Below are 25,018 nucleotides of genomic sequence, written 5' to 3' on the forward strand. Positions count from 1 at the left end.
TTTTCACTCACCCCATAATTCCCCTTTTAAATGGATTACAAAGGCTCGGGATTCCATAAAGCCACAAAAGATAGTGTACAAAGGGAAAAAAAATACAGCACCATGTCCGCTCTCCCTAAGAATGGACTGGACACCCCACAGATGTCAGTGCAAGGCCAGGACATCAATCCAATACACAAGCAGGTGACGGAACCCTCAGGTGCCTGCTAAGGATCCACAAACATCTCTCACCAGCTGTGTTCACCATAATAAAACACTAAACAATAATGGTGCTCATGGGAGGTACAATAAAGGAAATTACTACTACTAAACAAAAGATAAAAATGACCGGCTACTGCAAACGTTTGCTAGACCACCTAGATGTTCAACAGCACTACTGGAACAGTGTTCTTTTGACAGATGAGGCGTGACTTTATTTTGTAAGGCTGCATTTGTAGTAACACGCTCTATATGTTCTTTTCTCTTTCATTCTGCATGGCATCCCTGTGCACAAACATAGTATAAATAAAGCTCCTGCCCTTCAAATGTAACTAAACCCCAAAGCACAAATGTCATCTATTGCAGCTTACCAGCTCTTAGATGTGGTGGTTGAATTAGCCTTCTATGTTCACAGTTTCCTTTCTATTAACCTGGAGATTCTTCCAGTAACACATTTCCTTTCCTGGGATGACCACACTCTGTGTCAGTGCAACAGGAACAGAATAGGACTATGGATACCTGCCTCTCACCTATTCTCCAAAACAAGGTGCGGTTCTGTAGTCCCGACAGAGAGCCGAGAACAATGTAACTGATGAATAGTAAGAGAACACAGCAAGATATTAGCTTACAAGTTCTCTGGCAAGATCAACAGGTATTCTTTTTAAGTTCTAAAACATTGAACAAAATAGGGGGAATTTATCAAAACTGGAGCAAACACTGGAGCAGTTGTGCATGGCAACCAATCAGCTACTACCTTCCATTTTCAAATCTTAACCGAACAAACTGAAGAGAGAAGCTGATTGGTTGCCATGCACAACTGCTCCAGAGTTGGTCTGCTCCAGTTTTGATAAATCCCCCCCCAATGTATTTAATATAGGTGACAGACCAAAAAGGGACCAAATAAAAGAGTTCAGTACCAGGGGCTACACACATGTCCAAGCCCACCAAAACGCAGAGATGTGAATGCACTGTGAGATGTGAATGCACTGTGTATCATGGTGAGCTGCTTTGGTCAAAAAAAGTTAGGTATGCTTGTTACAGGGCCTTGTAAAGGGTTAAGCTGCCTTAACAGAACGAGCGCATACAGTGCATTCAGAAGGTATTCAGACCCCCTTCACTTGATCGCCTGATACTAAAGTTGTTTAAATTCTTTTTTCTTCTCAATAATCTACACTCCGTGCCCCATAATGACAAAGTGAAAACAGAATTTTAGAAATGTCTGTGAATTTAGTAAAAAGAAAAAAACTGAAATATCACATAAGTATTCACACCCTTTACTCTGTACTTTGTTAAAGCACCTTTGGCAGCAATAACAGCCTCGAGTCTTTTTGGGTATGACGCGACAAGCTTTGCACACCCGGATTGGGGGATTTTTTGCCATTCTTCTTTGTAAATCCTCTCAAGCTCAGTCAGGTTGGATGGGAACTGTTGGTGAACAGCCATTTTCAGGTCTCTAGAGATGTTCAATAGGGTTTAAGTCAGGGCTCTGGCTGGGCCACTCTAGGACATTTAGAGAGTTGTCTCTAAGACACTCCTGTGTTGTCATGTTGGTAGGTGAACCTTTGGCCCAGTCTGAGGTCCTGAGCGCCGTGGAACAGGTTTACATTGAGGATATCTCTGTACTTTGGTCCATTCAGCTTTCCCTGAACCCTGACCAGACTCCCAGTCCTTGCTGCTGAATTGTTGGGATGGTATTGGGCAGGTGATGAGTGGTTTCCTCCAGACATAACATTTAGAATTGAGGCCAAACAGTTCAATCTTGGTTTCATCAGACCAGAGAATCTTGTTCCTCACAGGCTGGAAGTCCTTCAGGTGCTTTTTTGCAAACACCAAGCAGGCTTCCATATGTTTTGCAGGTGAGGAGGCTTTCTTCTAGCCACTCTGCCATAAAGGCCAGATAGGTGGAGGGCTGCAGTGATGGTTGTCCTTCTGGAACTTTGCCCCATCTCCCCACATGATCTCTGGAGCTCAGTCAGAGTGACCATCGTGTTATTGGTCACCTCTCTTATAAAGTCCCTTCTCCCCTGATTGCTCAGTTTGGCCGGGCAACCAGGTCTTGGAATAGTCCTGGTTCTGCCACATTTCTTCCATTTGAGAATTATGGAGGCCACTGTGCTCTTGGCAACTTTCAGTGTAGCAGAATTGTTTTTTTTAGCCTTCCCCAGATCTGTGCTTTGCAATAATCCTGTCTCTGAACTCTGCAGGCAGTTTCTTTGACCTCATGGCTTTTGCTCTGATACTTTGGCTTTTAAGACGTCTATGGACTTTTTGGGATACTGAATTTTGTCGCAGTATCACAGACGCACACAATTTTTAACCCGGGCATGTTGGGTATCTATTTGGTATCTATGTTGGGAATCTCTTTTAGATTGTAAGCCCTCAGGGGCAGGGCCCTCCTTACCATCTTGTCTTGAATTGTATTGTAACTGTTATGTCTTCCTTATATTGTAAAGCGATGCGCAAACTGTTGGCGCTATATAAATACTATGTAATAATAATAATATTTACTCGTTGTAACCATCTTTTATATCTTATAAAAAAAATGGGTATTTTATTGTGTTTTGGGCCTTTTAAGTGCATTTTTCCTTACATTTTTGGGTTTGATAATAAGTTGCGCTAATATCATGCAACACAAAAATTTGCAACTGCCTTCATTTTATTCCACAGGGTCTTGGCTTCCAGAAAATATATAATGTTTGGAGGTTTGAAGTAATTTTCAGGCCTAAAATGTGGATTATGACATGGGTGCAAAAAAATGGAAAAAATAAATATATAAGGCCTCGGTCATTAAGGGGTTAAACAACTGTAGTATCAGGCTGCAACATAACAAAATTGAAATAAGTGAAGGGGGTCTGAATACGTTCTGAATGCACTGTAGGTGTGAAAGGAATGCACATAGCGTTATGTTTGAACAAAGACTGCACTCCAATACAAAATCTCATTCCAATTAACAAGGTGGACAGTGTACAATGGAATAGGGCTGCCTGGCCTGTGCTCCAACAAATTTCCATGCTCTAACCGGAAACTCCTCTGTAAAGTCATGGCCCTGTCTGATATAAAACTCAAAACGGATAGTGCCATACACTATGACGCAGGGGTAGATCAGCAACAGACTTGCTAATGATTCAACCGTGGGAGAAAGAACATACACAGACAATTACCGTGTTTCCCCGAAAATAAGACCTAGCACTATCTTTGGGGATTTCTGTAATATAAGACCTACCCCGAAAATAAGACCTAGCACTATCTTTGGGGATTTCTGTAATATAAGACCTACCCCGAAAATAAGACCTAGCACTATCTTTGGGGATTTCTGTAATATAAGACCTACCCCGAAAATAAGACCTAGCACTATCTTTGGGGATTTCTGTAATATAAGACCTACCCCGAAAATAAGACCTAGCACTATCTTTGGGGATTTCTGTAATATAAGACCTACCCCGAAAATAAGACCTAGTGTCTTTTTTCGTAGAAAAAAAAATATAAGACACTGTCTTATTTTCGGGGAAACACGGTATGAATATGGGACAATTTGTTCAGGAGACTGGTTTGGCTATTCAAGCTAGACATGACAACAATCTACATGACCTTATACAGATATAGGAACAGCAATGGGCCAAAACACCTCCATGTAAAGTGGTATGATCAGCAACTATAGAAAGAGTTAGGTCACTGGAAATAAAGGAGTTTCCACTAGTTTTAAATACGGCTTTGCATACCCTTACCATGAAAGGCCTTGACTGGTCAAGGTTTGCTTAACACTCTTGTGACCAGAGGTCACTCATGTCTAGATGGCCAGACCAAATTTAGCCACGTCGAGTTAACTTCATAATGACTATGATTCAGGGCTTGTTCACATTTATTGAGCCCCGTATTTCTGCACACCACCGCACATGTGTAATGTGAACAGGGCACATAGAAAACAATTGTTCACACCATACATGAGCTGCGTATTTCTGCATGCCACAACCCAACAGCCACGGTGTGAACAGGGAGGCAGTCTTCCTATCTAAAAATATTTGATATCTGTTTTCAAAAGGACATAAAGGCTTCTATCTGGTATAAATACCCAGCTCAGATTTATTACAGGCTGACATAAAAAAATAAAAATCGAGAAAAATAAATTACAATTTTATTAATAAAACAATGTATGGTCACAGCAAGTGCACAGAGAAAGATCTACGCCAGCAGCCGTTACCTCTTACTGACAAAGCCCAGTAAATGCCATGTAATCACGGACATGGTTGTCATACGATGGAAGCCACGCTGATTGGTACCCGATTATTAGTACAGACTGGAAGCGGTCAGTGGCAATGTGGTCTTACAGCTAAGGGGACCCAACCCTCATTACCTACTTTGTGAAAAGCGCATTATTTACAGATCTTAACAGCATAAGCTGAAATGTACACGCACCGCAGTGATTCCCCCTTCCCCTCCCTCCCTACATTTGCAGGAAATCCTCTGCTGTGTTCTCTTTTTAGAGCTCTGGAAATACTGTGTGGTGGGTGAACCCTGGTTGAAATGTTTCTTTGTGAAACAAAGATTTTGTGTGTATTTAAGATACAAGACTTCATTTTTGAAAACATATAAAAGGGCTCAAGCACATGGGTGCATTGAGGTTTACAATGTAACATAAAAGGCAGGATCTTGCTGGCAGCATGTAAGCTGTCCAAACACTAAATGCATGTAATGTTTCCAGGTGTCCAGTGTGAATGCAGCCTGTTGGTTGCTAGGATGCAGGTGGACATTGCCGTCTAGTGTCCTTCGTTGTAAGGACAGAGCTCTTGCGGATAGCGTCCCTGGTTGCCAAACTGCATGCGGCCCGTGATGCCTACCATCCTTCATTGCTAAAAAGAAAGGGACTCATACTCCAATAGAAGTCCATTAACCCATTGTACTCCTGACCGCTTAATCCAAAAGCAACTGGTGGGTGGTGTTCTATCAAAGTTTGTGACTACGTAAGAATGTGTGACCGGTGACGCGGTCATACATTTTAACATAATCCCGCCCAGTTTTACAGCAGTGGAATGTGTGACCGGTCACACATTTTAACGTAATCCCACCCAGTTTTACAGCAGTGGAATGTGTGACCTGTCACACATTTTAACGTAATCCCACCCAGTTTTTCGGCGGTGGAATGCGTGGCCGCCAATAGCTCAAGCATTCCAACGCTTTCTCAGCTGTTCCAGGGCAGATCGGAATCGCAGATCGTTTGTGCAGGAGAACCGATCTGCCCTGGAACAGCTGATCGTTCCTGAGTGTCACTTCTATCCGACCTTGTGAGTGCGATCTCGCATTCCACTTGACTACATGTAAAGCAATAAAAAGATGATAGGGGTTCTAACCTTCCCCTACTAAAAAGAACAAACATTTTGGACGCGTCCCTGTTGCAGAATTTCCCCTCACTTCCTGTCTTCTGAAGCTGTTGTCATTGTTAAAGTAATTGAGATGAAACCTTTCAAACAGAGACCCTGAACAGTAAAAACCCAACAGGGGTTGGATCCTTCCACACTCCATCACAAAGTTTTGGCTGGACATAAAATGTAGGATTTAAATAAGGCAATTTAAAGCTGAACTGTAAACTATATATAAAATATCCCTGGCAGGGCCAAGGGGACCCTGTAAAATATTGCAGTAGCCAAATCTACCACAATGTCTTACAACGTTGTTCTGGCTTCTGTATGATGCTGAGCGGCTTCCCCCCTGCTATAAAAACACAGGGGGTTCCTAGACTGGCACAGCGGCCCTTCAAGAGTATGCCTAGTATTTTTATCAATGCAAACAAGGCGTTCTCCGATTGGACGAGGCGACGTGATGTCACAGCGTAGCTGGAGTTCACCTTAAATGATATGAATTAAAGGAACATAAAATCACATTTCAGGGGCCATTCATTACATAACATTTCTAGAGGTTCAGACTTGCTCACAACTGTACATATAGGTTTCATGTGATTATCATACTGAGTATCTAATCGTCTGTTCCCAGGAGATATTTTGTTACGTATGGCTGGTTTTCTGACAATAATGCCAGTGAAGACGACTGCAGACAACCCCCTTCAGCCTAAAATGGCTGATCAGAAGACACAGATGCAACTACAGTGTGACATAACTTTCTCTGTGGGTAGGTGAGCTTTTGCATATGCTTGTTATCTGTCAGCTAAGTTCTGGCTCTTCAATCATTAAAATAGATGATCGCAATGTATTAAGTCCAAAACATAACAGAAACTATATAACAAAGTAACTGGCTGAACAACTTTTTAGTGCAAAATTCTAAAAATCTTTCAATATTTGGAAGCTTGCTTCATTGGGAAACTTTTTACAGCACGTTGAATTATTCTGGAATAGAAGAACATTTCTTCCTTAAAAGGGTGCAGACTCCGATATTGATTTCCTCACAATCATTTGAGTGATCAAAGTTCTTCCCCTAGTAAAAGGAAATAAAAGCTAGGAAATAAAGTTGCCTGTGGAGATTAGTTCTCTGTTCATGTCAAACCCTAAACTTGCCAAGGTAAAAAGATACGAGAGAGGTATTAACGTCCGCGCATCCATCCGCCTCCCATTAACGATGACCAGTGTACGCTTTGAACCAGGAGGTGACAGAAGCAGCAGCAGAGGAGATCATACCCCCTGCGCTGCTGCTGGCTATAGGTTGAGACATCATCGTGCTCTGACTGTCCAACATCTCGAGGGGCTGGGAGGGGATATCGCAGAATTTGGGACTTGGCAGGTTCTCCCAGTCAGTTCCCAGATCTGTCTCTTCGTCGCTTATGTGCTCATCTCCACTATCGTCACTCTCGCCGTCTCCGCTTGGATCTACAAATTCCATCGAGTCTTCCAGATCTGCAGTAATTTCAAATGGCCCGGACCTAAAAAAAACAACAAAAAAGGAACATTAAATGTTCAATGCAGCAAAATCAAAATGATCCGTAATTATAAAGAAATACATCTTTAACCCCTTGCTGTCCGCAGCGATTTCTTACTATTTGCACACATGATAACATCTGAATTTTTTGCTAGAAAACATCTTCAGACCCCCAAACAATGAGATATTTTCTGAAAGCAGAGGCCCTGTAGAATTGCGTTCGCCCCTGAAACCGCAAAAAGCTACAAAACCCCAAATTTCCTGTAGGCGACGCTTTAAAAGCTTTTACTGCTCATCAGTTTAGTGTTAACAGGGACTTATAGACCTAGAATTATTGCTCTCACTCCGACGTTTGCGACAATATGTAATGTGTAAATAGTAAAAATGTCACCAGCACACCATAAAGATTTTAGCAAAACTCCATTTAATGACAAATTGTCATTCACTTCTAAGCGCTTTCGGTGCCATCCGTGGTCACTACAAGCACCCACCTGTCTTTACAGGTTAACCATTGTTCCGGTAAGGAGTGCAGCAAGATATCTACTCCATTAATATGTAGTGTGTGGCGCAATTTTCGTTTTTGCACGTTGGCGCACCCAACGCGTGTTTTTGTTGTATGTGCATGCATGTGGGGGGCGGGGTACTTTCATTATTTTTTTTATATTTAACGTTATTTCTATCACATAGGGGGCTAACAAGCCCCCTATGTAATAGAATATGACAGGTCCTTTTTATGGAGACATCAGAGGTCTTTCAGACACCTGTCACCTAGGGACCCCAAAGAAGCCGATGAAGCAGCAATCAGCTTCTGCAGCTTCTCCTGGCTCTAAGAGCTGCAGAATGTGCACAGTAACCCCGGAAGTGATGTAACACACATCACTTCCGGGTCTAGTGATCAAAGGAGAGATCAGCAGCTAGAAGCCTACTCATCTCCCTCCGATCAGAGGACACCTGTCGTGCCGATCCCAGGCCCGGAAGGGGGACAGCGGAGCCTGGGGTAGCCGGCACCAGATCGCTTGTATCTAAACAGCAATCGCCTGCTGTGTTCTTGGTATAACTACTTCAGGACAGGACGTTTCTTTGATGGTGGGCGGTCCTGAAGTAGTTAAAGGCTAGATTTATCTTTCTGACCACGTTTCATGCTACACTTATATTTAGGGTGCTTTTGTTTAAATTCGGCACTGCTGTGTGTGGGCCCAACGAAATAGCCACGTCATCCATTCACAAATTCTTTGACAGGATCTGTAAATGAAGAAACTAGAAAGATTTGACCTGGTATCAGCCTTGTGAGATCCCGAATACAGCAGCGTGCAAATCAGTGCTAGGAGGAGCATTTAGAAAATTGTATTCCACAATTGCAAGTGGTGTCACTCACCTGGCTGTGCGGCAATGCGGTGTAAAAGTTAGGACTGAACAGACAAATATACACATTCTTTGGAAGGTAAAACAACCCCCATGTGTGGACATTTTATATGTTCATTTAGTGGTTTGCCTTGATTTGAGCTTTAATTCTGGGGATTAGGGAAGACTACAGTCAGATTTGGTAGAAGGTAATCACAATATAACACTTTAGTACAAGCAACCTTAAAAAGGTCTATGTTTTGAACCTACAAATCTCCGTAAGCCTTGTAGGTTGTTCCAAGGAGCCGCAAGTTTAATTTATTCGGAACAGAAAAAGAAAAAAAAAAACCCTATAATCTCACCTTCCCAGGTTTTCACTGTCTGGACTGACCAAGTACATGAGATTCCTGAGTGTATGTAGTGGGTGCAGGAGGTCCAAATCCACGTGCTAGAAAGAGATATTGAGTGAAAACTGAACAATGGTATAGCACATTACAGACAGAGGTGTAAGTTTTAAATGACATCCCACACAGTCAGTAATATAGTCATATCTACCCATAAAGCATGGTGAGGCATGGTGAATGTAAATACAACCACGACGTGGGAATAAAACCAATCTAAAACCAATTTTAAAACTTAATCCAAATTCTTTTTTTGGTTAACTTTTTTTTTTTATAAAAAAAAAAAATGGTTTTCTATCTCTTAAAAGGATTCTAAAAAATATTTATTTCACTCTTGTGTCATTTGCAACAAGAGTGCCTCTGTGACAACTGGGGGGGGGACACACCATTTTGGGAAATGACACCACGGCCTCCTTGTTCGTTGGCAGCCTGTGTGCGACTAAGTCAGATGATCCAATCTCTGTTGGGTTAGAGGAAGGAGCAAGTGTTCTCCTCTTCCATCCACACTGTAGTCCACAAGAGGGAAGGGGAGTGTGATCCTATACAACCCGCTCAGCAGGCAAAAAGGAGGGAAGGGGAAGCGTTGCCCTCTACCACCAACTCTGCACCCCATGGGAGGGTAGGTGGAGTGACGTCAACTACCACCCACTCTGCACCCCCATATGAGGGTAGGAGAAGAGTCCTCCTCTACCACCCACTCTGCACCCCATGAGAGGGTAGGGGGGATTGTCCTCCTCTAACATCCATTCTGCACCCCATGAGAGAAGAGGGTAGGGGAAGTGTCCTCCCCTACCACCCACTCTGCTGAGAGGGTGGGGGTTGTATCCTCCTCTACTCCCCACTCAATTCCCTAACACAGACCCCTCCTTGCATGTTATAACCTCTAATTACTCTCTTTACTGGCCCAGCTCCTCCGCACCTCCCTACAAAGTGTTATGTAGCAGTCAGGGGAGGACCAAAGGGGCTCCAACACTGTTTGATGTTCAAATTAGTGGTCTGGCAACAGCTTCTCTTTTAGGGATTTTATACTTGTAAAATCCTTCCTGTACCAGAAGGTCCTATAGGCCGTCTCAGTAACATTTTTTTCCACCTCATTAATAGATTGGAGACATCGCCAGCATTGTTTTGCCTATATGTGCTAGAAAGATAAAAGGGTAATTTTTACCATAAAATCCTTTCCAAGAAGCAAATAAGATGACAAAGTTTTCCTCCACACGACATGCTTAATGTTGTGGAGCTTGTTCTTGTTTTTCTGTGTCCTAGCTAAGTGCAGGACTTCGGTAAGGTAGAAGTTGTCACTGGTTTTAGAGAGAAGGGAAGTCTGACCGTTTTCTTGCCATTATCTGTCCTATGGGAAGGGACTCAACCCTACAGTCTCTGCTGCTTGTACTAAGCCAGCTTCTGTAAGACTTTGGCAAGCGTTATGGATTCATAGTTATGGATTCATACCAACACTCCAGTCAACACTTGTGTACAGAGCCTAAAGCGATTATTAATAGGGAGGTTGCTGCATGGAAGAAAATTCACACCCTTTACATACAAATATGATCCAAATTATTCACACGTATAAACTTTCCTTTGTACGAAAAGTGCAAAATGCAGTGCCAGTCATATTACAGCGCAGTCAGCATAAATGCATTTTCAGCAGGTTTACCTATTCTGAGTACTGACAGGCCTCCTAGTAGGTAATACACGGCATGGTGCATTTTTTTCAGCTTACTGGAGTTCAGCTTTGTTGATGCAATTTTAAAAGTAATTTACAATCATTTAAAATCTTCAGCTTTCATCAAAATACTCGATACTCCCGCCATGAAATGCAGGCACTTCCTGTTATAGGCTAAGTTCACAAAGTCTGTTTTTATTGCACCCTGACCGCCTATCTACAATATGGCAGCCGCTCAGGACTGTAAACAATGCTGTGACGCTTCACTATGCGTCAATTTCAACTAGGCAGCACCCATCAATCTTCCCTATTGAAGTCAATGGCACCATGCAAAAAAACACTTGGCACGCAGATGCAGTAGTTTTTTAATGTAAAAAAAAAAAAGGGGCATTCAAGAGGCAACAGTATGCCTGAAAAACAACCGCTCAGCACACCTCTGAAAAACAATCCATGGTGTATTGCTTTTCAGAGGGGTGGCAGAGCCCTGTGTCCATGTGAAAATAAACCATAGGGTGACCATAGCCCGCTATATACTGAGCTTGGGGTCACAGGAGGAGGTTAGTATATGTCCTCCCGGGAACCTAAAGAGAACTATGGGATAAAAAGCTTACCCCATAGTTCTCTTCTAAATGGCAGCAAAGAGGCGATCGGTAGCACAGAAGCAATGAAGGAAGAAAAATGTCAAAAACAAGAATTTTATTTAAAGAAAACAGTAACTATAACATACAGTGATTTAGAAAACGTCATCCAGTTAGGGCCCACGTCTACCTTAATGAACATGCCAGAGTGAATATGTTGTTTGTTAGGGGGAACGCACTGAGCGATATACATTACTTCTACAAGAGGGCACTAGGACAAATAAAGCTTATATGACAGCTGGACATTGATACATACCTGAGAAAAACACAGATACAAGATGTTAGAATTCAACTTGTTCACTGCCCGGTTGAACTTCCATCTGCTCAAATTTTCTCCACAAAACTCACTAAAAATTGAACATACAGCATGTACTCAGTCAGTAAGAGAAACATTACAAATGAGTCCGCTCTGAGAGGGCGAGAACATTAAAAGGCAAAGCAAAGAATTACAGGAAATCTGTTTAGACATAAAATAGAATCAATACTTGTACACATGCCAATCTGCAGCAAACATACATTTGTAGAAGGAAACATAAATGTAAAAGGAAATTACATATATCATCCCAGTTACTAAAGTTTAAGTGCAGGGGTTCTTATTTATAATTATAGATCCCCAACATATAGCCCAATATATCCAAAATCTTCTTAACCAGACTGTCAAAATCATCCCAGTCCTATTAGGCTCCAGCGTGACTTTAAAGCATGTCAATAGTTCGGTTATACTATACACATGGATAGCTAGGAACAGCGGAAAGAAAATTGGGGGTAAGGGAAGGCTGGAATCCCAGTCATCTTTGTATACTTTTACTGCCTTTGTCCCCATATTCCCTGGAAAGATATAAAAGGTAACTTTTACCATAAAATCTTTTCCAATGAGCAAATAAGGAAAAAATGCTGTCCTCCCCAAGCTATGCCTAAAGAACAACTCTGGGCAAAACTTCTATAAATCCTTGCAGTGGGACTACCCCCATACTGGCAAGGGTTAACTGCTTGTTTCGGTCTAGCAAGGAAAGTTTTACCCACCTGATCCTGAGAGCCGGCCGTCTGTAACTGCGCTGCCTCTGGCCTGTTTTCTCCTCGGCTCCAGAAATGGTATGTCCCTCTCAGCGTCCTCACGTCCTATACACTGTGTATAGGAAGTGATGACTTAAGGATCCATAGACCGAGGGGAAGTAAGGCTGAAGGGACCGGTTTAAGAGAAAGCCGACTCCGATGATCAGGGGATTTTTACTTTAATCACCTGGACACAAACGAGCAGTTAACCCTTGCAGTGCAGGGGTTGCTCCACTGCAAGGGTTGATAAAAATGTTGCCCGGGGTTATTCTTTAACGTTGTGGGGTTCGTTTTGGTGCACACTTATTAGTGAGACCTCACCATCTCTTTCTGTAAACAGCTACCTTTTATCATTAGGTCTCAATCCTCTAAATTAGTGATAACCAGAGTGCGAGGACAAACTTGATTACAAGGCAGCAGATGGCATTTAAAAAAAAAGAGATTTTGAAGGCTTCCTATGCGCATTATTGCAGGTGGCCTTGTTGCTCGGTGAGCTGCCACATTCCGAAGTGCTATTCATACTTGCCTATTATAAAGCTTTCTGGGAAGGTTGACGTTTAATAAGTGTGACAGAGTGTTGACCAGCTGGGTTGCATAGCATAAGGCAGCACTGATTGTGTACGCAGGATTATTCTGCTCCATTTCTGAAAAACAAAACAGTCATTATAAATATAATCTATACACACACATACATACATACATACATACAGCACAAAATCTACAGGAACAACCAAGATCAATTAGGATCTGCTTAGAAAGCCTAGTAAACTGAATATTATGAGACCGTGTGCTGGCCTAATCTAGATCTAGACCTAACCTAAATCTAAGCAGGTCTCAGATATCCTAGGATGGAGGGCAGCTCTCATGCCACATGACTCTGTTCTAGAGTAAGAATAGCGAGGTCTGTAGGAATGAGCATCTAACCATAAACACCATGGTCTGTATTCTCACAGGCCAAGCTCCTGAGTCTTTACAAGATCAGGACACCAGTAACAATAGTTTCAGAGAATATTCACCCCGAGGAAGAGGAATGATTATTCTCTGAAACCAGTCAAATGACAGCTGATCCTTCACTTACAACTCCCATTCACAGGACCTTCTTCTAGACAAACCAAAAACTCGCTGGCCACAAGTAAGCGGCGTCCTGGATACACTGCTCCAAAGGTGGATCCATTTTTCTTACCCTCGTACTCCCATGAAGGATAACTGCAGCACAAGTCACTCAACTCTGCAAACTTCCACCAGTAAACCGTTTTAGAACCCGTTCACACCGGACTGATTTAATGCTTCACCAAAAGGACTTCAACACTCATACTAGGATTCCAATTCTATTCAATGGTGTCCATTCCCACCAGAGTGTCGCATTGCTTGAAGCTCATTACTCCAAAACTTAATTTTTTGTGTGGATTTTCTTGTCTAGAAACTAAAATTTTCATTAGCTAAAAATAATATTGAAATGCTAAAAAAAATATCCCCAAAAAAATGACCAAAAATGTTCAGCTCAAGCATGAACGGGGCCTTATGAAGAGACATTGTTTTGCACTACTATCCTGCTCTCGTGTTTACGCATTGATGTTCATATTAGGCTTCTTGGGGCATACAGATACCAACTATGTGTTTATACATCTGTACTTTTATACAGTACATTTATTATGAACAGTTTTTTTGTTTACCAATCACTGTGCAACACTGTTTCTAGACAAAATGGCTTTGGCAGTTGGAGTACCCCTTGATGTTACTGCGCAAAGCTAATCAATGGATTTCTATTGTCATGGGAAACAATAAAAGATGTGATAGAAGATGCCTACATTGGATGTGGAGGCACAAATATTAATACATAGATGGATCGGAATCTTCTAAATCTCCTTTTTTATATAAATTGTCACATCCTATGCCTACACACCCATTCTGCTAGAAACGAACAGTGTGAGCCGATGATATACAACAGAGTAAAGGGCAGCACATATCCTTACCTGGTCCCTGCGCACTCCTCTTCTCCTCCACCCAATTGTAATAGGCAGAGTAATCCCCATTGTTGGGTAGCGTTATCCAAGGTCCAGCAATACTAATGCTGGTATCTCCATTGTGATCATCACACACCCATCTGCCAGAAAGGTAAGTGGTCCTCCTAGCTTCTGCCAGCTTGCTCACAGTGCTAGAGGTCATTGCATTGTCACTCTCAAATGACACGTCTGCAGGATCCCTAAGAACAGAGATGAGCAAAATGACTATACAACATATTGAAACATTTAATAGTGCGAGGAGCAATTTACAAACATTGACATCCATTGGAACTAATCATTTATAATGATTCCAACCGGATGGATAAAGTGTAAAAATCAGAGGGATGCAATACATAAATGCACTGTCTTCACATGGTCGGTGCTCTTTCCTACGAGTCACTAAAGACCACCTTTGATAACCAAATAAAAAAAGGTGAATTCCCTCAATAAGAGAGCTAGCCTATTACTCCCCTATATGTTTAAATACACAGCTAATACAATTATTCATGTTCGGCTCAGTGAATGCCCCGAGGTGTCGATCCTCTTGTATGCCGATCGGCAGATATTTGCAAGAGTCAATAAATTACATCCTGTGCTTCACAGGACTAATGCTACATTTTGGCAAACATTTCCCTCGACCGATCCTTGGAACAAACTATGTGACAGATGGCAGGGTGGGGGGTGAAAGCTCACCTGTAAGATGTTGGAATCTTTTGTTCTTTTTATTTGATATAACTATTCTCTCATTTATGGGTAACCTGTACATCCAGGTATAAAGAAAAGCTCCCCCCCACCTGGTATAGCTATAGACTAAGACAGATGCACCATGCTCATTTAAAGCAACTCCAGCCACAACTACTGTATGTCATTTTGGATATAGAGTACGAGTTCTTTTTTTGCCCTACTAAGTGGAAATTCCCTTTATTTACAGTCAGGACAGGAAGTGAGGGGAAATCTCTCTAATGGGGAAAAAACATTTTAGAAGAGTGTGGAAGGCCTATACACCTTACAAACACCATCGCATGATTATTTTCGTACGATGATCGAACCGTCGTTCGATTTTCATACACCTGCCCCATCAAGGATTTCAATTGGCGTTCGTTAGCAATATCACCTGGCCGAATTTCGTTGATTGACCGAATGGATGTTAGTTTGCGCATGAGCAGTGTTTTGTTGCCACTTTTTTCATACGAAAACGCCACTAAGCCATCAAATTTTTGTACGATTCGATAGAAGTTTTCTAGTCTGCTGGAAAGACAAAAGTCGAACGGTTGTACAGTAATTGCGGTTCTGCACTTCTCATCAACTGTGTGATTATCGTACGAAAACGCGATCGCAGATGAAAAGCGCGTGATATTCGCAAGGTGTATGGGCACCTTTAGAACTTGACTTCATATTGCTGGCCGTGTCGCCATGTCCTGTTGACAATCATACCCTCCACTGATTGTATGGACATCATAGGGAACAGGTAATGCAGGAAAAACTTCCCATTGGCATAAAAAAAATAAGAGAAATTTTAACTCTACCTTCCTATCAAAAAAAAATAAAGTTTGCCTTTAAATTCTGTTTTTATATCAACCAGGAATCGGAAAGAGTCCTGACCAGCCCTATTGTTGGGACATGAAGACTATATTCTACTCATGTCAATGGTAAAGTGAACAAACACTGTTCTTGTGCAAAACAAGTGGCATAAGTTTAAGGCTGGATTCACACTGCTGCGCTGCAGTATTGTGCAGCAACAAACATTAAGCTCACAGGGTGCCATTCTTGTGAAGGCCACCCTATCACACCGTGGCGTGCTGTATTGTTACAAATAGTACAATGTCTGGTGCATTAATCCTTTCGCTTTTCTGTGGTCAGATGGAAAAGGTGCAACAGAATCCTCCATCTACACTTAACTGTGTGAATGGAGTAATCTCCACCTGAGCCAATCTGTTGCACTTTTTCCATCTGACCACAGAAAATCTGCAGATACATTGTAAGGTGTCAGTGGCGTCACAAGGGGGGTGCGGCTCGCACCCGGGTGACACCATTGGAGGGGTGACACCAAAATGACTCACTCACAGTCATTTTGGTGTCACCCCCATCTGAAAAGTCGGGCGCTCGGTCATGGACCGAACGCCCGACAGTATCAGGAGAGAGGAGGGAAACAGCGGCATACCTTATCCCGCCGGGTGACTGTCCCCTCCTCTCTCTGCCGGCGTCCATCACCAAGATGGCCGCCGGCAGGTATCAGAATACTGCCGCGCAGGAGCGATGACGTCCCCGCGTGTGGTGACATCACGCGCAGTGACGTCTCGGCGGGGTGATACTCGGTTACCGCTCCAGGTGTCACCCAGCCTCGGGACGCCCCTGTAAGGTGTATGGGTACCTTTACAGGAATTGTCCTGGAAGACCAGACATCATACGTTTGTACAAACTGAAGCAGAAGACTGGACTTACCTTGTTATATTTTTCACTTCCCCTATAGGAAATATAACTGAAGTCAGTTCTAGTATATGCGAGCGCCGCAGACAGGCCAACTCCCCGTGGCGGTTCTTCAAATCTTTATTCCGCTTCTCCACGATCACGCTGAGCTTGTAATTACGCCTCTGAATCTTCTCCTTCTTCTCCTGGTGCCTCTGGCTTCTGAGGTAAAGTTCCTGGTTGTGTTTTCTGGACTTGGACAATAGATCTGAATCTAGAAGTGCGAGGAATAATTGTGGCGTTAATGAAGTATTCTGGAATGCACTTCACCCTGAAAACTGACACAAGTCACACGTGGAATCCCCTCCCAGCTCCTCATCCCCCCAAACTCCACTGACACATTTCCATGTAGGAGTTTGCGTCACTCTCCGGCACCTGGACTTTCCAGCTACTTGTTTATTCTAAATAATGAATCAGAGGAATCCAAACTCCCTCGTTTGTTTAAAGTTCATCTAAACCCAAGAACAAAAACGTAATATATGACATCTTACTATTTCCTAGACGTGGTGGCTGCATTCGTTTTCTTTTTCCAGCCTCTCTTTCCTTTATTTTGGCCAGGTTAACACCATTTTCCAGACCAGATCTGGAATGCAGTGCATTGTGTTTTGCCACGATTTTGAGTTTTTTTTTTTTTTTAGCAAGCAGTAGATATATGCAAAATGATTTTAAAAAAACTTTCAAAGGGTTAATACTTTCCTGTTTCTTTGCCACGCCCTCCCGTCCGAATATCTGAAAATTTCTCAGGCAGCCGCAAAGGATCTTGGGGCGGGCGCATGCGCAGTTCAGATGTTTGGCCGGGAGTCGAGGAGAGACACAAGATAAGTCTATGGAGCAGTGTGCACCCGCACAGACACCGTGGGACATCAGAGGAGAGGAGGACAGAGGAGTCAGCGCTGGATCAGAGACCCGCGCCAGCACTGGAGGGACAGCTGAAAACTACAGGAAAGAAGAAGATGATCAGATTAAGAGGCATCATTTAGGGTAAGTCCTTACATTAGCAGTGTGGGGAGGGGGAAAACTTTTGTCCTTAATGTCACTTTAAATGATGCCTCTTGATCCGATCATCATCTTTTTTCCTGTAGTTTTCCGCAAATCCCTCCAGTGCTGGTGCCGGTCTCCGATCCAGCGCTGACTTGTGACTTAACTAGCACTTCATGTCCCACGGAGTCTGTGGGGGTGCACGCTGCCTCCATTGACTTACCTTGCGTCTCTCCTCGTCTCCCAGCTGAAGATCTGAACTGCGCATGCGCCCGCCCCAAGACTCTTCAGATGTTGGGACGGGAACGCGCTGCAAAGACACAGGTAAGTTTAAACCTCTTTGAAAAGTTTTTTTTTTAAAATGTTTTTGCATCTGTCTACTGCTTGCTAGCAGTAGACAGATACAAAAAAGGCTGAGGGTTTAATAACCCTTTAAGGAGCTGCATGTGTGTTTAGGTAAAGGTATTTGTAAAAAAAAACAAAAAAACCTTCCACATGTAAAAGTGTGCAAATGCAATGCATATAAACCTGAGGGCAACTCCGGTCCCGTAGCTGCGCTTTAAATCCCAACGTGCCTCTGCGAGTCATGCCTTTAACAATCAGTCTTGCAATGTCTCATGGGACTTGTAGTTCCACAACTGCTGGAGGGTCAGAGTTGCCCACCCCTGATCTAATGCCTGTATTTATAAACGTCTATGGATAATATGGCATTTCAAAAATGTCTGCATGTGTGAGCTTAGAGAAGATAACTTGATCTGACCACATGCAAGAAACAAAAATGGAATGCACTGAAAACAAACTGGTTCCTGTACATACTTGCATAATAGGAGACCGTAAATATTTTGTAAGCTGTATAGGAAGAAACATGCCAGACAGGTATACATTGTAAAGTGACATAAGTCCTTAAAGCTGAACCCCAGGCAGATGTGAAAGACATAATTTAAAGCAGCTCTGTAATAATTAAGACATCATTACATTTATTTCTTTTTTTTAAGGCTAGCAGTGCAAGTACCTTATTCTGACCAGGTATCAGCCTCCTGCGGACCCTATACAACAGGGCCACAGAGTGAAAGGAGAAAAGCAGCACAAGGAGCATGCTGACAGAAGACAGCAGAGTGTCAGAGGGATGAACCAATCACTATGCTGCCTCTCCTTCACTGTCCAGTTACAGGTTGGAAGAGTGTCCATTAATGCCAGGGTCAGAGACGTGGGGTAAATGGAAGCTGGCCTTCCATTAACTTGGAAGACCAAATACATCTTGTAGTGGGAAAGAAGTACTTTGAGGGGCAGCTCTGTATTAAAGGCGGGTATTGCTCTTTCAGTGGCCTATTATTTCTTGATCTGGAGTTCAGCTTTAACTAAACTTAATAGGTATTAGAACAGGGGTAGCCAAACTGCGGCCCTCCAGCTGTGATGAAACCCCATTAGGCATTGCGAGTCTCTAACAGCCACAGGCATGGCCTACTGAGGCAGATGCATAATAGTATTTGTAGTTTCCTCACAGCTGGAGGGACGCAGTTTGGCTACCCCTGTATTAGAACATGACTGGTGGAAAAATTGCAATCAGGTAACTATTCCAAACTTGTGTTAAATGAATATTTGGAAATTTGAAGGTTCCTCAGTCCATAAACCAGGATGGAATTTTCTTCACTATTCAGCAAATCATTTTAAACAGAAGATTATAGAATAAACAAATGGAGAACAAGGAAAGATGTGTCACTGGAATTTGGAGAGTGAAATCATTTCTTCCAGAGCTGCCTGTACAAAGTGTAACTTGTGCTTTCCGAAATAAACTCAGGTTTTCACAAACATTAAAATATTGGCCAGACGCACCTCTCCAACTACTGGCCACTCGGTGAGCAGACAGGGCGGGTGAGCGAGACCAACAAGACTGTGGCTCACACTGGTTTATTTTCAGTTCACAAGAACCAGCCAGCTGGCCATATAACACACGCACACACACAGGCTTTCCTGCTCTGGTCTGGCACAGGAAAGGGGGAGGACAGGTATTTCATAGTGTATGCAAACATTCAATGATTAGATCTTTTCCCACAGACTCTCCAAAATCCTAGAACAGTACAGGCTGTTACACACCCTCTACGCCTGAACACCCCAACAACGCTCAAGACTTACTCTTTGCCATATCGTCCTTTCCATTCCAGATGCTCTGCTTTAGTTGTTCAATCCTCATCTTACAAGACATGATCTTCCATTTCTGAAAAAGAAAATAGATTGTTTATGCTTATTATGGATGATTAAATAAGTGCAACCTAGTAACAAGTCACTGCTAACGTATAGATATGTACTAGGGATGCACTGATACCGATACTAGTATAGGTATTGGTGCCGATACTGAGTATTTGGGTGAGTACTCTATCAGTGATGATACTGAGTATTTGGGCGAGTACTTGTACTCGCCCAAATGCTCCGATACTTACCTCTGATACCGGAAATTCTGGTCAGGGGGGAGATCTCCCTCTGACCGCAAGTGCCGAGGGAGCATTGAGCCAGCTTCCTTTCCAATCAGGAAGCCAGGCAGTGGGTTATGACCCGGCCTCCCTGATTGGCTAGGAAGCCAGCTTCACTTGTTGGTAGGCACCCTGGCTTCCTAACCAATCAGGAAGCCGGGCAGAACCTAATGACCCGCCTCCTGATTGGTTGGGAAGCAACGCTGCCTAGCAACAAGTGATGCTGGCTTCCTAGCCAATCAGGAAGTCAGGAGGCGGGTCATGACGTGCTGCTCGGCTTCCTGATTGTCTAGGAAGCCAGTGTCACTTGTTGCTAGATGGCCTGGCTTCCTGACCAATCAGGAAGCCGGACGGTACCTCATGACTTGCTGCCTGGCTTCCTAATTGGACAGGAAGCAAGGCAGCCTTGGCAAGTGAAGCCATTTTGCTAGAACACCAGCTTCACAGGCAATCAAGAAGCCGTGTAACAGGTCATGATCCGCCACCCGACTTCTTGATAATCTGGGCACACAGCACCGGTACTCGGTTTAAAAAAAAAAAATAATAATAATTTGATACTGAAAAACCAGTATCAGTGCATTCCTACTATGTATACTGGTAATGAAACACATAGAACAAACAGTCTCCAGAGGGAATGGGAACTGATTGGGCAAAGTGACAGCAATGTTTAATTATGCCATATCATATGTGTCATCGTACCATTAGGCCTGGTTCACACTAAGCGTGTTGTCAGCTGCTGAAGAAGCGCAACAAAATGCTTCACAAAAAAAATCCAACTCATTCTTATTGCCCCCTGTTCACACCTGAGCGTTTTGTCGCAATAAGCAAAAACACCACTTGAAAGTACATGAGCTTCTTTTTGGCAGATTACAGCTCATTTTGTCCAAATAGAGTGAAAAGGAAAGGCGCATCATAAAAGCACGCACAGGCAGTTGAAGCTCTAAAATGTGCAGCAAAAAATGCTTGTTTCAGGGCTTATGCACTACAATACGTGTGTGCGTGTGTGTGTGTGTGTGTGTGTGTGTGTGTGTGTGCTTGTGTGCGTGTGCTAACAACTCCCATTTTAGGAAAGCTGAAATCCCAGTAACAATTTCTGTGGGTGGAAAAGGGCCGTAGCACATACCAGCTTATCTGTAACCAGATTCCCCTCTATGACAGTTGCAACTCTAAAAGAAAAAAAAAGAAAAAAATATAGCACTTGTATGTAAAATGTGAACGTTATCTTGCAAAAGCAAACAGAAAACTACAAAACATTTTCTCTGACTACTGGCAGAGTATTAGGGCTCAATTATTAGCTCATTGATTAGCTATCACAGTGATCACATGATTGGACCTGATCCTATCAGCTCCTGATTGCTAGTCTTAAACTGGCCATACACCTATAGATGATCTGCGGATTTTCGATGGTCAGATGGAAAAAGTGCAACAGATTCCTCCATCTACGCTAAACTGTGTGGCTGGAGGAATCTCCCACTGGGCCAAGCTTCAGTATCTTGCTAGTCGGCCCCGCTGGCTCTCAAAATATCTGAGCAATGACTGCATCCAATCAGATTAAGATATTTTGAGAGCCAGCGGGGCCCACTAGCAAGATACTGAAGCTTGGCCCAGTGGGAGATGCCTCCATACACACAGTTTGGCATAGATGGAGGAATCTGTTGCACTTTTTCCATCTGACCATAGAAAATCTGCAGATAATCTATAGGTGTATGGCCAGCTTAAGACCAGGAGCTGCCCTTTATATCATACAGGTTTTGTTTCATCAGCTTCTGTACAAATGCTTAAATTAATAGGTTGTGTGATTTTTAAGCCTCATTCACACGAGAAAAGGCCGGCACGTACAGCTCCGTGCTGTATGTGCGGCCGTATCGGGCAGCTCCTGGGAAGGACAGGTGCTGCGTGTGATTAGTACACACCCCCTGTCCTTCTCTATGGGACTACACGGCCGTACGCCGCGCTACGCTCACCCGCCCTGCACTTCCGTGCAGGTGTGATCGGGGGATAGATCCTGTCTGCGTCCGAGCCGGGACACCCGCACCCATATGGACCTGCACTTGGAGTGAGTGTAGGGCGGAGTAGTCCCATAGAGAAGGACAGGGGCTGTGTACTAATCACACGCAGCACCTGTCCGATACGGCCGCTCATGCAGCACGGAGCTGTACGCGCCGGCCTTTTCTCGTGTGAATGAGGCCTTAGAGAATTAAACTAACTTGCACATATTTTTCTATACTTCAAAGCATGGTGAATGTTTGTACAACACATCGAAAGACTCTCTCCCGGAATGTCTACAGTCTGCCTTCACTGTCTGAAGAAGAATGTTTTTGCCAAGTGCCACTTACTGTTTTTGAAAATCCAGCTGTGTTTCTCTTAAGCGGTTTAATCTCTCCCTCTTGTCTGCAAAACTGGAAAAAAAAGAAAGAAAGATGAAAACAGTTCAGAGTGCAAGTTTGGGATTAGCAAATAAAACATGGACTGCAATACTGATCAATATCTCCTTCAGTGATGTAGAGCAGCGGTTTTCCACCTCTCTCCAACCAGGACACACATTCCTGTCCCGGATGATGGCAAAGCTTTGTTTATTTTACATGTTGCCACAAAAGCTAGAACTACGTCCATGTAGCTTTGAACACAATTGTTACATATGCTTCAAATTACATTTTTAGCAACATGAAAGAATGATTTGAGTGTTTTTACAAAACTATTATGCTCCCTTCTCTGTTTGCTTATAAGAAATGTACTGGCTATAGTCCAGCTGACTCTTGCAATAGGTGCAAGTGATTTCATGGTGTCACAACCAAAGCTCCTTTCCTTATAACGTCCTAATTAAATGGCATCTGAAGCCGCTAATCGCAAGTCAAATACACCACACAACTAGCCGTCGAGGGGTGCCCTTTGTGTCATTTGAAGGTGACCTTTCAGTAACTTTACAAGTCGGCATGTATAAATTGCTGACATGTCATGCCAAACAGCAAAAGTTGTTTTTTTTAAAATAACTAAATCATCGGGCAAGTGACTTTGCTGACGATAAGGTGATGACATCAGCCTGCTGCAGGCAAGAGGAAACATTTCCTCAATCTCCTCTTCCCCAGTGTTCAGACTGCAACACTAACTTTGTAGCCAGTCATAAGGTGAAAGGCTGTAGCAGGGGGCTCCTCTGTGTCAAATATTTGTGAACCCAGCCAAGAACTGCAAAAGCAACAGGGTTTACATAATTGTGTCATCTCAGTAGGCAGGTGCTGACCATTGATGATGTCTGAGCAAGCATGGCACATGAAGGTATTGCGAGAGGCTGTTCTACAAGCTCTGTGTGAAGTAAAAAAAAAAAATACCCCTAACAGGTACACTTAAACATTACTTAGCATGCATTACACATGAAAAAATGTGAACATGCAGCTAGTCTGCTTTAATTTTGCTGACATGGCTCAGCGCTGCACCACACTTCACTGGGTACAAAATACACCACTATGCCGTCTTTATTCTGTGCGTGACAATTTACCATATACATGAACTTTAATGGCATCCCAGTCTTAGTCCGTAGGGTCCAATATTGAGTTGGCCCGCCCTTTGCCGCTATAACAGCTTCAACTCTTCTGGGAAGGCGTCCACAAAGTTCAGGAGTGTGTCTATGGGAATGTTTGACCCTTCTTCCAGAAGCACATTTGGGAGGTAAAGTACTGAAATTGGACGAGAAGGCCGGGCTCACAGTCTCCGCTCTAATTCATCCAAAAAGGTGTTCTATCGGGTTGAGGTCAGGACTATGTGCAGGCCAGTCAAGTTCCTCCACACCAAACTCGCTCATCCATGTCTTTATGGACCTTGCTTTGTGCACTGGTGCGCAGTCATGTTGGAACAGGAAGGGGCCATCCCCACACGTGCATACATACCAGGACCAATTTAGACAGGAGAAAATTAACCTTCCAGCATGTCTTTGGAGTGTGGAAAGAAACCGGAGTACCTGGAGGAAACCCACACAAGCACAGGGAGAACATGCAAACTCCTTGCAGATAGTGACCTGACTGGGATTTGAACCAGGGACCCCTGGTGCTGCAAGGCAGAATTGTCCCATATTATTCATGTTTTTATGTTAAGTAGGGACGCACCGATACCAATAATAGTATCGATACCGAGTATTTGGGTGAGTAAGTGACCATCCAAGAGAGGTTTGCTAAAAATATATCAAATTTTATTTTGTAACTTAAATAAATGTTATTGAAAAAAAAAACCAATGCATTACATGTATCTGTCAAAACCCTGCGTGAGCTTTGTTTGCATATTTACTGGTTGGGTATATACATATTAGTAAATCCAAGTATTCAAACTTAACATGATAATAATCACACAGTTGACAACAACATGATTGCCCCTATAGTGGCGTATAATCTACTCAGAGGAGATCACCTTGGAGGCAAGCAGTTAGCCTTACACCACCAGGGAGACTCAATAGGACTGCATCAATATCCAGCCGAGCCCTTTTCCCAATACACTTCATCTTTAATAACGCCTCCCGGTGAGATTGGCTGGACGGCCGGATGCCGTCTCCCTCCGTGTAGCCCTGAGGTTCTGGGTGTGATAAAAAGGAGATTGTGAAGGTGTTGGTGTGGCTATCCGGCCTCAAATAACATTTATTTAAGTTACAAAATAAAATTTGATATATATTTTTAGCAAACCTCTCTTGGATGGTCACTTACACCCCTCCAGAAACCCTATTACCCCTTACTTCTTTTCTACTAATGCACTCTATCTAGGGGGAGAGGTGTAAACTAGGTGCCCACAGGAAGGCAACCCACGACTTAGCTATTTGGGTGAGTACTCATCCAAATGCTCCAAAACTTACCTCCGATACTGGAACTTCCGATCAGAGGGTGATCTCCCTCAGACCGGTAGTGCCGAGGGAGCATGGAGCCAGGTTCCTTTCCAATCAGGAAGGGGGGGGGCGGATTATGACCCGCCT

At 43.2% G+C, this 25,018-nt stretch overlaps 1 protein-coding gene across 1 annotated transcript in view; it reads right to left on the bottom strand.

Moving 5' to 3' along the window:
- Positions 1–6,246: 6,246 nt before the first annotated feature.
- ATG14 (autophagy related 14) overlaps positions 6,247–25,018 on the bottom strand; it is a 26,196-nt gene continuing 7,424 nt past the window's right edge. The window contains exons 2-10 of the mRNA XM_018562262.1: positions 22,407–22,469; positions 21,194–21,236; positions 19,736–19,817; positions 16,601–16,838; positions 14,129–14,358; positions 12,682–12,799; positions 11,359–11,449; positions 8,763–8,848; positions 6,247–7,063 (exon numbers count right to left, since the gene is read on the bottom strand). Of these exons, the coding sequence (XP_018417764.1) occupies positions 6,757–7,063; positions 8,763–8,848; positions 11,359–11,449; positions 12,682–12,799; positions 14,129–14,358; positions 16,601–16,838; positions 19,736–19,817; positions 21,194–21,236; positions 22,407–22,469 (1,258 nt within the window). The 3' untranslated portion in view covers positions 6,247–6,756. The remainder of the gene's footprint in view (positions 7,064–8,762; positions 8,849–11,358; positions 11,450–12,681; positions 12,800–14,128; positions 14,359–16,600; positions 16,839–19,735; positions 19,818–21,193; positions 21,237–22,406; positions 22,470–25,018) is intronic.

This window comes from Nanorana parkeri, unplaced genomic scaffold (genome assembly GCF_000935625.1).
Source record: "Nanorana parkeri isolate BGI_ZX_2015 unplaced genomic scaffold, ASM93562v1 scaffold20, whole genome shotgun sequence".
Lineage (NCBI taxonomy): Eukaryota > Metazoa > Chordata > Amphibia > Anura > Dicroglossidae > Nanorana > Nanorana parkeri.